Source organism: Zingiber officinale, chromosome 10B (genome assembly GCF_018446385.1).
Source record: "Zingiber officinale cultivar Zhangliang chromosome 10B, Zo_v1.1, whole genome shotgun sequence".
Classification (NCBI taxonomy): domain Eukaryota; kingdom Viridiplantae; phylum Streptophyta; class Magnoliopsida; order Zingiberales; family Zingiberaceae; genus Zingiber; species Zingiber officinale.
Window position 1 is genome coordinate 36883285 of NC_056005.1, and position 16236 is coordinate 36899520.

The following is a 16236-nucleotide window of genomic DNA, read 5'->3' on the forward strand; positions in this document are numbered from 1 at the left end:
TTGGCTTGAATCAAATGGTTGGATTTGATCAACCATGGGAGTTATAATGTCAAGTTTGACTTGACTTGAGAGGAAGAGGAAGAGTCAAGTTTGACTTGACTATTTGCCACCTCATTTGTGAGTTGACATTAAGTGACCAATAATGGTGTTACACATCATCATATTTAGCACATGTGTGTGCCACCTCATGGAGGTTACAAATCTCCTCTTTAATGGCCACATTAAATGGAATGGGGGTTACAATTGTGGCCGACCACTTATGGTGTGGATGAAAAATTGATTTTCATTCAAGACAATTCATTCCATCTTCTTCCTTGCTCTCATTCTCCTCTTCCTCTCCTCCTCCTTGGCAGAACCACATAAGGTGCTAGCACACCTTTGTTTGGTCTTCTCCACCTAGTTTGTTCGTGTGGATACTTCTAGAGGATTGTACGCTTGACGATCTCGAGATCCGGTGAACCGTTGGACAAGCGGGATTGCGAAGGGCATCGCATCGAGGGTAAATTCCTTCTCCTAATGTAGATCAAGGCTTTAGTAAACTCGTACATGAAATTTTGTTTTATAAACTTCGCACGGATCCGGTGCCATGGGAGATTCGGGGTTTCCACAAAGCGAAAAAGCGATTTTTGCGGTCCGAAAATCTCAACATGTAGATCACCCAAAAATAAAGTATATGAAAGAACAAACTATATGGAAGAAAGAAAAGAAGAAGATGACACCCTACTGCTAGCATAAAAAGATAATGAAAGAGGTGAAGATACAATCTAGTATCTGGACACTGGTGTAAGCAATCATATGTGTGGAAAAAGAAACATGTTCGTAGAGCTTGATGAATTAGTTGGTGGTAATGTATCTTTCAGAGATTAATCAAAGATCGAGGTGAAAGGCAAAGGTAACATTCTTATCCGTTTGAAAAATGGAAAAATGAATTTATCTCAAATGTTTTTTTTTTCCAAATATAAGAGTAACATTTTGAGCTTAAGACAATCTTGGAAAAAGGATATGATATTTATCTAAAAGATAATATGTTTATCTTGAAAGATGATATTGGTTGTTTGATTGCTAAGGTACCTATGTCTAGAAATAGAATGTTTTTGCTTAATATTAAAAATGATGCTGTCAATTGTCTCAAAGCTTGTTATAAAGACATCATTTGGCTCTGACATCTTCGATTTGGGCATCTCAATTTCGGAGGACTAGAATTGCTTTCAAAGAAGGAGATGGTGAGAGGACTACCTTGCATCAAATATTTTGATCAATTATGTGAAGCATGTCTACGTGGGAAGCGATTTGGAAGAGGTTTTCCAAATGAGTCAAGTTCAAGAGCTCAAAAGCCACTTGAACTTATACACACAGATGTTTATAGTTCGATAAAGCCAAGTTCACTTTATAAGAGTAATTATTCCATTCTTTTCATAGATGACTTTTTTCGAAAAACTTGGATATATTTCTTGAAGCAAAAATCAGAGGTCTTCAGCATATTCAAAAAATTTAAAGCTACCATAGGAAAGGAGAGCGGTTTTGAGATTAAAGTTATGCGTTCTGATCATGGAAGAGAATTTACCTTAAAGAAGTTTCAAGAATTTTGTGAAGCCAATGGAATACGATGACTCTTGACGTTTCTAAGATCCCTTCGACAAAATGGAGTGGTAGAAAGAAAGAATCAAACCATCCTTGACATGGCAAGGATCATTCTCAAAAGCAAGAGACTATCAAAGGAACTTTGGCCAGAAGCAGTTATTTGTGTAGTATACTTATCCAACATATCACCAACAAGGAGTGTGTGAGACAAGACACTACAAGAAGCATGGAGTGAAAAGAAACCTGAGATTTCTCATCTAAGAGTTTTGGAAGTATAGCCCACATTTATATGCCCGATGAAGCAAGAAGCAAATTGGATGATAAAAGTAAGAAGTTTATTTTTATTGGCTATGATACTAAATCAAAAGGGTATAAGCTATACAATCCAGATTCTGGGAAGACAATCATCAACCGGGATGCTATATTTAATGAATAAGAAGAATGGAATTGGGAATTTCAAAATAAAGATTACAACTTCTTCCCGTACTTTAAAGAAGAAGATGTGTGGAGCAACAAGGGTGAAGCAAACAAGAGAGGAGCCTATTACTCCATTGGTAATACCAACATCAAATACTCAAGAAAATTTATTTATATCAACTAAAAGTGAAAATTCAAGTAAAAGAGTACCACACTTTAGAAGCTTACGAGACTTTTATAAGGTAACTAAAAATCAAGATAATCTTACTTTATGTTGTCTCTTTACCGTTTACGAGCCTATGAATTTTAAAGAAGCTATAAAGAGCAAAAAGTGGAAAGATATGATGGATAAAGAAGTCAAGGTGATCAAAAAGAAAGGTAGATGGGAATTAACTCCACTTCCTGAAGAGCATCAGACAACCAAGATTTGAGTTGATAATAAGTTTGCAATAGTACTAAAAAAAAAAATCTATACTTCCGTAATAGAAGCAAGCACATCAATACACACTATCACTATATCAGAGAATGCATTATAAGAAAAGAGGTGCAAATGGAATACATAAAGTCTCAAGATTAAATTGCTAATATTTTTATCAAGTCATTTAAATTTGAAGACTTCAATAAAATGCAAAATTTACTTGGAGTTATAAAGTCAACTTTAAGAGGGAGTGTTAAAATTTAATTTAATTTTGGATAAAAATAATAAATTAATATGAAGTTAGTGGATAGAGATAGAATAAATGAAATGACAATGAATAAAGATAAAATATTATGGATAGAGATAGAATTAATGAGGTGATAATCATGATAAGATATAAAAAAAATTCTATATTCAATATATTAAGATTAGTAGCTATCTAATAAATTTATAAATATATACCATTTTTTAATAAATAATATAAATTGAATTGTTATTTTTTAGTCTTCATCTGAGTAAAAATTTCACCCATAGTTCTTTTATTTCTTTTCCAGCGCTTCCGCAGCCAAGTTTCTCTGTATCAGGCACATCGCCAAATGCATGGCGCCGCCATAGTGAACTCCTTGGAGCGCCTTGGCTACCTCGACTGTCGCAACCTATTCGGCGCGCCCTACGACTTACTCTACGGTTTGGCAGCCGGAGGTCGGCCCCTGGGAATTCGATCTGCCCCAACATGACTCAGGGGATCAGTGACCAATTTGAGCCATGTTGGCTCACTGTGCAGGGATCGAATCTTCCCCGCCCCTGCAAAGTAGGAACGCAGCACCTGCGAGATCTCAAACTCAAAGAGCTAGCCGAGGCCGCGAGAGGCGCTGTCTACGGAGGCAAGCCCGTGATCCTCCTGGCTACACCGTCGGCACAATCTCTATCTCCTTCCCTAGCCGGAGGTGTTCGGCGAGGCCCCTGGTGGTGTTCGCTAAGGCGCTAACAGGAACTGCTCGGCGTGGGACGTAGCGGAGTTTTTGGATGGTTTAGTGTTGGGGAACTGGGAAGGGGCGAGGACCTTTTATTTTTATTTACCAAAAAAAGGCGGTTTTTAAAAACAATTACCGGATAAATATAAATAAAAGACTCGAGATGGATAGCGGTTCGTTTCCTGCAAATTTTGTGGAGGAAAAGCGAGATGCTGCTATCAAGCCGAGCGCCCAACGGAGGTCTCACCGCCGCCGCAAGGCGATGCTCTTCTTCCAAGCCTCACCCATCTCTCTTCTCAGATTCGCGCCGCCGCTTCCCTTCCTGGAACCCTAGGAGGCCACCCACTTTCTACCTCTCTGCACCCGCCGGCCCCATCCCTCGCCGTCTGCATTCTCCCACAGCTTCCATACAGGAGGAAGAAGCTGTATCGGTCGGAGACGACGGAGTTCCTTTTGAAGGTGTCATTCAGTTCGAGAAGCCAGAGTCTTCCTCGAAGTTGTTGACATGGGGGTGACTTCTTCAATTCCAGACATTAAACTTTCTGGTTCGATCATCTAGGATGCTGGAGGAATTGTTGATGTATTTCTTCTGGTTTACAGGAAGGTAGGCCTTTTGGTGGGCGGGGACCTCCTTTGCATTCTTGTCTTCTCGGCTGTAGGAAGGTTCAGTCACGGCTTGCCAGTTCTCGATCTTGAGACATTGAGGACATCGGACCCTTTTGTTGCTGGTTGGATAATCTCATCTTCATATGTTTTTTTTTTGTTGCTTTCTCGTGGGTCTAATGTCTATGAATTGATACCTTTGTAGGGTGGGTTCTGAGCGCCTACTTTTTTGGCGCTTACGGAGATGACGGAAGAGGAGTGAATGGTCTTAATAAAGCAGTTATAGCAGCAGTCAAGTCGTGGGCGATTGGAATTCCAGTATGTATTAACCCAGAAATCTTCATTTGAACTAATGTAGTTTGTTGAGTAATATGTATATCCTTATTAAATAGTTGCAAACACAAAGAAATTAGGGGCTGTACAATGTTCATATCTGAGATTAAGCTAAGCCAAGCTGGTTTATTTAAGAAATGTCTTTCTGCTGTCTGGATGCGTAGTGTGATTAGTTTATGAATAATGAGTTGATTAGCGCCGGTGTTGTGAGTGACACTAGAGTATACAAGGCTCAACACTATATCAAATAACTTCCATTTTGAAGCAGCCTGTAAAAGCCATGAAGGAGAATATAGGTTGACTTGTTTTTGCTCTATGTAAACTCAACATCCTTCATAGTTCAGAGCCATTTTTAAGATTTTGTTTAGGTTTTCTGCGGTAGATGGAGATTGCTTAGAAACACTGGTGTTCAGGTGGACTTTGCTATTACATCTAAATGCATTAGAATGCTGATTTCTCTGTTTTTTTTCCTTCTTAAGTGCTATATCCGCCTTTGTTTTTGTCCCTTTTATTATAGATTCTTTAGCCTGCCACAATTTGGTGGAGGTAGCAGATATTTTGCAAGATGTTAACTTACTTTATTGAGGATATATATACCTTTTGTGCATCTGATGTATTGTACCCAGCCCCAGTCCTTCGACTCAGGAGGCCTTGGGCGAAAAAAAGTCTAAAATAAATTTTTAATAATATACAATTCATTTAAACGATTTCTTCTTACATTTCTATTTGTAAAATTGTCTATAATATTATTAGTTTCAAGATTTTTCAAAATGTTTTTCTCAATACATTTTTCATTTGTTTACCATTTTGCAAATTGAACCTGAAAGGATAAAAATAAAAGACAATATCAAAAAGTTCTGAAATATGAATTTAGGCCCAACTACCTAAGGCCCCAATTACATGCCTAAAAAGATAAAAGTAAAAGACAATATCAAAAGATTCTGAAATATGAATTTGGGCCCAACTACCCAATGCCCCAATTACATGCCTATAATACATAATACTAAAAAAAAAAAAAGGGCCCTCTCAAATTCTGGGCCCAGGGCCATCGCCTAGTGCTGCCCTCCTCCAGGGCCGGCCCTGGTTGTACCTTGACGCGAATTAGCATCAACATTGTAGTAATGCAATCAAGCTAATGGAATTGTAGTTATAATACTTAGTGTTGGTTGTGCTTTTCTAATCTGTGGGTTCATAATAATTTATCCTATAGCGATTGTAATGACAATGATGAGACAAATGATACATTATAGAGATAATTATTGAAACTAGGAAAGAAAAATCCTGACCAAATTCACAGGATATTGTGGTTAATATTCTAAAAGGATCTGATAAGATATTCATTCTTCCTTGTTTTATGAAATTTCTTCCTTGCTTTTCCTAAAACATCCCTATGTAGCACTTCCCTTAGACCTTTTTTTTTTCAAAGTTTTAATTTTATTTTTAATGTTACTGATGTGTTGTAATGGTAGGTAGGAATTGCCATAAGGTCTGGAACTTCTGGACATATTCCACCAATTGCATTCATTTTGGTAGCCATGGGAACAACTGGGATATTGCTGATTGCGTGGAGGGCTTTGATTTCCAATCTCCTTTCAGGTAATCAAAGTAAGAAGAATGATGCCTACAAACAGGGAAGCCCATTTGAACTTTTTGAGGTAATAATCTGGTCATACTACAAAATTTTTGTTCTTTGATAAATCAAATTATCTAACAATGGTTTCATTTTTTTCCAGAATTAAATTAGTGTAAGTAATCTCTTGTTGTTCATAAGTGTATCTTGTATAGAAAAAATTATGATGCATTGGTAAAATCAAAATATATTTGTATTTTGTTGTGTTTTTCTTGAGATATCACAATTTGCATGAATGTGTTGGTGCGGGAAGCATCAAACGATTGAACCGAAGTTTTAATAATGACAAAGGGTTCAAAGTTAAGGTTATTTGTGGTCTAACGAGTTTGAATGAGATTGCAGGAAAGTCCTAAGTGTTTCTAGGCAAAACTCATAGCCGCGGAAATCCTAGGGGGTGATAACCATAGGTCCTAGGGGGTGGTAACCCTAGATGGAAAGTCTTGGCGGGTCGAGAGCTTCAAGCAAAATCCTAGAGTCGGGGACTCTAGGTTGAAATCTTGGTGTTGCGAACCAGATGGAAGTCTGGACGGGTTGTGGAGTGGACGTCCATCATGAAGATTGGAAGCTTCGGACGCTGAGCAAAATTTCAGTTGGTCTGGAAGATCAATCTGGCGACAGGTAAACTCTCCTGAGAGGAGTAGGTGAGGACACGTTCCTCGGCGAGGGAACAGTAAGCGTCTGTTCGACCTAGCGTTTCCGAGAAACTCGAAGTCAGAACCGGACAGTCAGAAGACTGTCAAATGCTTTATTTTTCATGTCTATATTGTGCTAACTTTGTTTTGCAGGGTATGGTTGGTTTCTTGGACTAACGTATTTTATAGGAAGCGAATTGGACATGTTTGACTCAGATGAACAGTGTCCAAGGCACCTCCGGGACTGTTGGAGGCGCCTCGGGTGCCTTGGCTGTGGCTGCACAGGAAGCAGGGCTGAAGGCACCTTCCAAGTATGCTGAAGGCGCCTTGGACAACTGATGGAAGACGTCTTCCATGGAGCTTGAAGGCACCTTCGGATGGATAATCAACGATCGTAGCGGAGCTTATCAACGATCGAGATTTGGGGGATAAGAATTCGCTGAAGGCGCCTTCCAAGGAGCTTGAAGGCGCCTTCAATGACCCTATATAAGCAGGTCACGAATTGATGCAGTACAACAACTTCGAATTGCGATCTTTCTACTGTGCACTGCTCTACAAGACGAACCTGCTACTCAGCGACTCCGGCAACCGAGCGACGCAACTCCGACTACCGAGCGACGTGACTCCGGTTACCGAGCGACGGGACTCGACGACCAAAAGCACGACCATCCAGATCTGAAAATTCGTCGGTATACTTTCAATTGTTGCATTAAAACTGTACTTCAAGTTGTAAAGATTCTCGAGCTTATAGTGATTGCCCACCGAAAGTGATCAACAATCGCAGGCCTTAGAGTAGGAGTCGACACAGACTCCGAACCAAATAATCAAAAGTGTTAGCGATTGTTTTTAGTTTACTTCTATATTCCGCTGCGTATTTACGAAACAAACGAATTAGCCACGAGCGCTATTCATCCCCCTCTAGCGTTTTACGATCCCACAGAATGTTACTCTAGCAACTAGTTATAGATGACAAGAAAATATGCAAAGTTTGTTGCGTGATGTCAGATATGGCCATAGTATAATCAGATGATCGATTGAGCTTGCGCACAAGCTTGAATGTGGAACTTGCTTAAGTCTATTTGTCCTTCCTTAGTGGTGTTTGAATGAAACATTGTTTGATATGATTAATTGTCCTAGTGGTGAGTCTGCAAAGCTTCAAACTTAAGTTAGATAAGGTGACCAAGCGTCTAAGAAAAGTCTCTGATTCCTGTGGTCCTTCAGTACCATTTTGGCCTTAAAGGAAGGAAGGAAGGAATGCCACTTAATTACAGATGCCACCTATCATGCTAGCGCTATTTACTAAGGTAGCTATGGATAGTATCATGGTAGGTCAGATTTATGTTTTTCTGCTTCTGTCTTCCTCTTACTAAAGATACCATTGTTAAGCATAGTCGAGACATGCCAAACTCTCATTAGAGGTACATGACTCAGTAATTGCCTTGTTCTATAATATGGTGCTGCAGCTCCATGGATTAGGATGTTGCTTGAGTGTGGTTTTTCTCTAGTATGATTATCTGATCAGGAGGTGAATCTTCATTCTCATTGTGGCGAGCGTACCCCCAGCGTCCCCGCCAACCCGTCCCAGGCCAACACGAAGAAGGTAAATCACAGGCGGCTACTAGCCTTTGGAATAGTGACTAGCACATAAGGGAGACATTTACCTCAGCTTTTGTTGAGATTCGAACCCCAAACTTCATTGTGACAATACCTCATATGCTAGCCATACCTATCCAAGGGGATGAATCTTCATTCTCATGAATAATAGGATGATTGCCTGAATGATATTATCTTAGAGGTAGGTCGGGCAAATTGGTAGTGGTACACTGTTTAGCAATATTAAGATGAACAGTCAAATTCAGCATCTTCCCTCCGACAAATTGAATAAATCATTAGCTTATGTGGATCTCCCAATTTTTTTTAGTTATTTATTTATCAGTTTTTTTTTTTAAATCCTTTTCTTCATTGCAGCTGCTGACATCATTGGTTCGTAGGTGGTGAAAAGAGTTTTTCCATTTGATTTGCTCAGAGTTCTGGCTTGGTTTTCTTTCACCATCTCCTTTTTGCAAATCCTAATGTGTTAACCTGTATATCCGTGCAGCATATGATAGCCTGCCAAAACATAAGGTAGTTTTGTTTCTTCCTTAATGTTCTAGTGGCATTTTGACTTTGTTGGTTCTGGATCATGTTTACAAGTGCAGATTCTTTCAAATAAGCCATAAAATGTGTATTGAATGGATACTCTGTTGATTCCAAGTCTGAATCTTGCGATAGATTGGAAGATTACAACGATATAAGTTATTCCATTTTAAGTTTTTTAGCTATTCATTGCCATCTCGGTTTAATGCTCACCTCGCGGAGGAAGAAAGATAAAATGACTTGCTCGCCGACATAAAATTGTTTGCTGAGAACTCATTATGAACATTTCGACAATTAATGATACGCTGATATGTATGAATTTGAGGCCGCCTAACTCGGCATTTATGTGGTAAAATGGCTGAATCAAAGTAAAAATGAGTTGCTTGTTTTGCATGCAAATCCTTGAGTTTTTAATCTAATAATCATTTAGACCATGTTTACTTGTGGTGAAGGAAGAAGTGTGCTACTTTGAGGTAAAGGTAGGGTTGTAAACAAGTAAGTTTTGGGATTTTTAAATTTATTTATTTAATTTATCTAATATAAATAAGTTCTTATCAAGCTGAATATTTTATGAATGCTTAATTCATTTATCATCCTACATAAAGATTTTATGAATGCTTAATTCATTTATCATCCTACATAAAGGGCCATAAGAAAAGTGAAGAGTCAAGCAAAAAGAAATCCATCAGCCTTATTTATCTGCACAAATGAAAGAGTGAGACCTAAAGAAGCATACAGAAAGATAACAAGTTTATCCTTATTCATAAATCAAAGACTTTATTCTACATCTTTTTGAAAGAGAAGAAAAAATTAAGGCTACTCTTTCTTTCTGAAAAAAAATGCATTTTTTGTTCTTAAAAAAAATTGAGCCTGAGATAAACAAATGGCCTTAAAATACATATAAACCGGTCAAAATTCTATCTGAAGAAGAAAACAAAAACTGAATCTTATTTTGTTAGGGAATCTTTTTAACTTAACGGGCATTATCATAGGGAAAGATGAGCATGTGCCTGGAGTCAGCTAATAAAATACCTCAATTTCTGTTCTTGACTCACCAATCGGGATCGGGTTTGGTAGGTACCGCACCATTAATTCCTTCCCAACCCTTCATTCATTCCTGTACTTAAATTCCTACACCATCATCATCATCATCTACCAATTAGTTCACAGATAATAAACCAAAAGTAAAGCGTAGATCTTGGCCCTATATCTGAAGGACCTACCCTTGCTTTCCACAGAAGGCATCTGAAAGCTTCCCAATGTATAAATTAACAGGGGAGGTAATTAAGTGCATGCAGAGGTGTGGTTGGATAGGGAGGGTGCAAAAGGAGATGCTCTTTTAGGTTCCGTCAGATCAGATGGGTAGTAACTACATTGAAGTGACATATTGAGAGCCTTCTTTTGAGGTGGCCCTTTTCCTGCCACCCCAATTACTTCTCCCCTTCCTGAAAACCTTCATCCCATAGCACCAGTACTACTACTACTACTACATTCTCACCTCTTTAATTTACAAATGCCTATTGAGCTTGCCATCTACTTCTCCATTTCCCTCCTTCTTGTTCTTCTTCTGTCTAGGCTTGCTACGCTCGCAAAAATATGGCTGATCTGGGGAAAGTGGTTGCCATAGTATTACTGATTGTTTTGCAGGTATTTGTGATGGCAATCCATGCAGCTTGTGTGAGAGTGAGCAATGCAGTAGGGTTGTCAACAATGACTAATTTTACTGCTACTACTGCTAGTAGTAATAGCAGCAGCAGCAGCAGCAGCGTAGAGGAAAAGAGAATGGTCCCAACCGGTTCAAATCACCTTCATAACAGGTAGGTTCAGGGTGGGTCTACAGCTGCCTAAATATGGATAATGAGATTACGAGTGGTGCCATTCATACATCAGTTTTCAGAGTGTTCCTTTTTTTTTTTTGCATTGAGAATAATAGTCAAGGAAAAGATCAAGATTGTGTGTGTGTGTTTTTCCCCTCTTCAATCAGACATGAATGCAATTTTCGGTCGAAAATTATGAGCAAGTGAGAAGATACTACTGTTAAGATAATTATAATGTGATCATGCATGTTTCATCTTGGAAGAAGCTCACATTTTGTAACATTATTATGTATGATCCTATTAATGCTTATTGAGTTCAACAGACACTGTTACTAGAATCAATATGCAAATGCCTTGAGTCTTGAGATAACATCATGATTCAGGATGGAATAATGAAGGTAGTCCTTCATACATATTTCTGTTGCTCTCTCTCTCTCTCTCTCTCTTCCTCGGATCATTTGCAGATTATGTTATTTATGGAAATTTTGAGGTTGATAATTAAGCTACTAAATCCTGTGAACTTCATGATGTTTGAATATCAATATGTTGATTAATGAAATAAGAAAACTTTTCTTGTAAGCAAGAATGATTACACCATTGAACTTTCACTGCATGCTGATAGATATGATAAGATTTGGTACTTCAGTTTCCATGTAAAGTGAATCCCCAATAAGTTAAGATTTAGGAGGTAAGAACATTGTTGATGATGAGCCATTATATTGTAGTTTTAGGTAACGATCAGGACATTAATTGTCTCTGAGATAGGGAACATGCACGATAGATTATTATGAAGCAGGGAGCAACTTAATTCTCTGCAGCTTTTACTTTGTCCATGTTTATGATTGTTTGATTTATTTTTTTTTAAGAAAAAAATTCAAATGATGAAGTCGATAGCTTTGTAAAAGGAGAGAAGCTTAAACAATCATATATGTTGCTTCTTATATATCTCACAACACTTATCATTCATATCAGGATGAAAAAACAACCATTATTTATGTTATTTGGATGCCTAACTAAAGTCTAATTGCCAAAAAAATCTTACTTGGGATCATTCAAATTATATTAGTTAAACATTTTAGAGCTTAGGAGATCATACAGAATGTGCATGAAGATTTTGGAGATCGAAAGAAAAGATTTTCATCTTGAAGAGTTTCTTGGTGTTTAGAAAATTGATAAAATTGAGAATATCTACCCTTTTCTTTATTATATTGAAATAAGAGTCTAAAAAAATATTAAGAGATCTTTAGTGTAAACCATAAATTTCTCACAAGTGAAACATTTTGAAACTTAGGAGACATGGTTAGGGTACAATTGGATGTGTTATAGACAAATGAATTATTTTTAGAGAGAGCTTGTATTTGGGTCTTGGGTATATTAGAAGTAACACATCATTTTTATTTTTCTGTTAATGTTAAGGGATCGGAGCAATATAGGACAGTTTAATAGATTTGTTGTAGAACGTGGAACATCAAATTTGTATGCAATTCATTATATTTTTCTTACATATTATATAAATTTGTTTTTCTTCTACGTATATCGACCTACAATAATTAAATCATGTTAAACTATTACCTTCATTTTGTTAAACCCCGAGTGGCAAGCAACGATTGTTTTGATGTGTTGTTAAATTGATATATCTCTAATGTATTTTCCCAAGTATGCTTAGGATCTGATGGAGTGTGGTGAAGAGTAAAATGGGACACTCAAGGGATCAGAAAGAATGAGGAGCATCAAACATAGTAAGTTTGGTAGAAGACTCAATGAGCGAGTAGGATGATACGAAAAAGGAGCCAATGAATTCGTTGTATCTGAGAGATAAGGAATTATGGAAAAGTACTTCAAAATGAGAAGGATGACACGAGGAGTGAGCATCCAAGGAGCCGGAGGAAGCTATATAAGGAGTTGGATCTAGTTGACCGATCCGGTGGGATCGGTCAACCAAATGTGAGGTTCGGTCGATTGAACCTATAGATTGGTTAACTGAATGTCACATTAGCAGAGAGAAATGACTGTTGAGTGGATGAGAGAGTCGACCATGTCAGTGTTGGATCGTGAAAGCACTAGAGGGTGGGGAGTGAATAACGATTGAAAAAAATTCATAGTTAAGTAAGAGTAAGTAGCAGAAAAATAAAAGAGAACACAAACCAATTTACTTAGTTCGGAGTCTTCGTCGACTCCTACTCCAAGGCTCGCACTTGTCGAGTGCTTTCGTTAGGAAATTCACTAGTAGTTTGAAAAGATGATTACAAAATCAAGTACAAGTGTAATTAAACAGAAATACTGACAATAGAAAGAAGGGCACTTTAGCAGCAAGTTGTCAGAGAAGCAGCGTTGTAGGAGCACAGCGTAGTAGAGCAGTCGTTGGAAGACGTTGGTGTTATTCTCTCCAGGGTGAGACCTCCTTATATAGGATGCTTCGGGCGCCCGGACCATGATGTAGGTCCGGCCAACCAGTGCGATCCACATTGCGATGCGATAAGTCTCTGCCTTCCGGGCGGTCAGACCGATTCCGGGCGCCCGGACCGATGCCGGGCACCCATACCACCTTGCTCTAGAAAGTCCTTCTCCTATAAGAAAAAGTTAGTCCGAGGCAAAATAACAGCTAAACTACCCTGCAAAATAGAAGTTAGTACAATTATAGTAAAAGAGTAGTAATTAAATTCCGTCTCATTGAAATCGGAATCTAGTCAAGATCTCAACTTAGATTCCTGAAATGATTCTAAGTTGGATCGATGCCTACTGTTCCCTCGAACGAGGAACGCGTCCTCACCAAGTCACTCCCCTCCAATGAGTTATCTTAACTTACCTACTAGACATCCGATTAGCCCGTCGATTCGTCTGAATTTCATACTAGCTATCAGGTCAGTCCGTCGACCTAGCTAGATTTCATGTCAGTTATCAGGTCAGCCCGTTGACCTAGATGGACTTTGTTGGTTGCTACTCGGAAAACCTAATGGTTCCACTGTACAAAAATTTTGTACAAAGGTCTCAACCTTTTCCTAGCTACCATGTGTTCTTTTAAATTAAACTTGGATCGCCTGCGGAACTTAACACGTTTGATCCAAAGTTTAATCTATTTGTTCTTTTAGGTTTAGACTCGGATCTCCTGCGGAACTTAACACGTTCGATCCAAATCACCTAAGTTATTAATTTCATTAAATATTAGTTTCCAAAATTGGCTTCCAGGACTGCATGGCGAGGCACATGGCCTTCTTGGATATGGGAACAACCACTACCGCCTAGACAAAGCCTTTTAAGGAAAGTTAATATTTAATTTCCTTAAATAACTTTAGGTCAACCGAAAAGAACAATCAAATCACAAGGAAAAGAACAACAAAAAAAAACACAACATCGAAAACAAATTCGAAATACTAGAATCGCATGCCTCTTGTATTTGGTATTATTTCCAAAAATAACTAGTATGATGCGGAAAGGAAAAATACTAGTTATACCTTTTAGAAAGACCTCTTGATCTTCTGCCGTATTCCTCTTCTAACCTCGAACGTTGTGTGGGCAACGATCTTCCAAGATGAGAACCACCTAGCACCTTCTTCTTCTTCCTTCAAGTTTCGGCCAAGCACCAAAATCCAAGGATGAAGAACTTTTTCCACCAACTAAGCTCTAAGGGATGCAAACTTTCTCTCCTTCTTCTTCTTCTTCTCCAAGTAGTATCCGGCCACCACAAAAGCTCCAAGCAAGGAAGAGTTTCGGCCACCACAAAGAGGAAGAGAGGGAGAGAGGATGGCCGACCACAACACCAAGGAAAAAGAGGGAGAGAATAATAGAGGTTGTGTCTCATGAAGGCACCCTAACCCCCTCTTTTATATTCCTTAGCTTTGGTAAATAAGGAAATTTAATTACAATAGAATTTCCTTAACTTTCCTTGACAACAATTAATTAAGAAAAATTAAATAAAATTTTCTAATCAATTACATCATGGCCGGCCACCTCAATAAGAGCAAACAAGGCAATTTCAATCAACAATTAAAATTCCTTATTTGTCTTCGGAAATTTTAAAAAATAAAATTTCCCTTTAAAATCCCTTCATGGTTGATAAAAAGAAATTTCTATAATTTTAATTTTTCTACATGTGAATAATTTATAAAGAAGAAAAATAAAATATCTTTCCAATCTACAAATAAGGAAAGAGATCTAATCTCTTTCTTTAATCTTTTGTAGATCCTTTTAAAAGAGATATTTTAATTTTTAATCTCTCCAATAAATTATATCTTTCACATAAGAAAAATTTAAAATTAAAATTCTTTTTAATTTAATGGGGGCCGGCCACCTAAGCTTGGGTTCAAGCTAGGGTCGGCCACCCATGAACCAAGGCTTGGTCGGCCCTAGCTTGATCCACAAGCTAGCTTGGCCGACCCCTACATCATGGGTATGAAGGTGGGTATAGGTGGGTATAGTACTCTATAAATAAGAGGCTACGATAGGGACCGAGAGGAGGAATTGGTTTTGGTCTCCCGATAAAATTAAGCATCTCGTGTTCGCCCCGAACACACAACTTAATTTTATCAATATTAATTCATTCCACTAGAGAACTATTATTGAACTACCGCACCAATCCCAAATTACATTTTTGGGCTCCTTCTTATTATGAGTGTGTTAGTCTCCCTGTGTTTAAGATGTCGAATGTCCACTAATTAAGTGAGTTACTAACAACTCATTTAATTAATATCTTAATCCAAGAATAGTACCACTCATCCTTATTGTCATGTCGGACTAAGTTCACCTGCAGGGTTTAACATGACAATCCTTATGAGCTCATCTTGGGGACATTATCAACCTAGATCACTAGGACACAGTTTCCTTCTATAATCAACAACACACACTATAAGTGATATCATTTCCCAACTTATCGGGCTTATTGATTTATCGAACTAAATCTCACCCATTGATAAATTAAAGAAATAAATATCAAATATATGTGCTTGTTATTATATTAGGATTAAGAGCACACACTTCCATAATAACTGAGGTATTTGTTCCTTTATAAAGTCAGTATAAAAGAAACGACCTCTAATGGTCCTACTCAATACACTCTAAGTGTACTAGTGTAATTATATAGTCAGGATAAACTAATTCCTAATTACACTACGACCTTCCAATGGTTTGTTCCTTTCCATTTTGGTCGTGAGCTACTTTTTATAATTTATAAGGTACTGATAACATCATCTTCTGTATGTGGCACCACATACTATGTTATCTACAATATAAATTAATTGAATAACTACAACTAAATGTAGACAATTTGACCAAATGTGATTCTTTATTCAAAATAAATGTTTACAAAAGCTTAGGCTTTCAGTATACACTCTAACAAACTCCCACTTATATTAATGACTAAGCTGTCATATCTTTTGCCATACATCTGATTCCCATTCCCTCCACATGCCGATCGAAAATTTTTGTAGGAAGGGCCTTAGTGAAAGGATCTGCCAGGTTATCTGCTGATGCAATCTTGGCGATGACAACTTCTCCTCGCTTCACGATATCTCATATCAGGTGGTACTTGCGCTCTATATGTTTACTTGCCTTATGGGCTCGTGGTTCCTTCAAGTTTGCAACTGCATCGCTATTATCACAATAAATTGTGATGATTTTGGGCAAACCAGGAATCACATCTAAGTCCATTAGAAAGTTCCTGAGCCATACTACTTCTTTAGCCGCCTCAGAGGCTGCTACA

General features: G+C 38.0%; 1 protein-coding gene across 1 annotated transcript; it reads left to right on the top strand.

Moving 5' to 3' along the window:
* Positions 1-3548: 3548 nt before the first annotated feature.
* LOC122030167 lies at positions 3549-8826 on the top strand. The gene is made up of 5 exons (XM_042589336.1): positions 3549-3901; positions 3991-4118; positions 4199-4311; positions 5796-5981; positions 8557-8826. The coding sequence occupies exons 1-5, from the start codon at positions 3600-3602 to the stop codon at positions 8584-8586; spliced, it is 759 nt and encodes a 252-aa protein (XP_042445270.1). The 5' UTR covers positions 3549-3599; the 3' UTR covers positions 8587-8826.
* Positions 8827-16236: the final 7410 nt, after the last annotated feature.

Excerpts from the sequence above, each read along its gene's own strand:
- LOC122030167 (XM_042589336.1), top strand. The coding sequence starts at position 3,600 with ATGCTGCTATCAAGCCGAGCGCCCAACGGAGGTCTCACCGCCGCCGCA. Across the intron at positions 4,119-4,198 it reads ATCGGACCCTTTTGTTGCTG|GGTGGGTTCTGAGCGCCTAC; the intron begins GTTGGATAATCT and ends ATACCTTTGTAG. Across the intron at positions 5,982-8,556 it reads GCCCATTTGAACTTTTTGAG|CTGCTGACATCATTGGTTCG; the intron begins GTAATAATCTGG and ends TCTTCATTGCAG.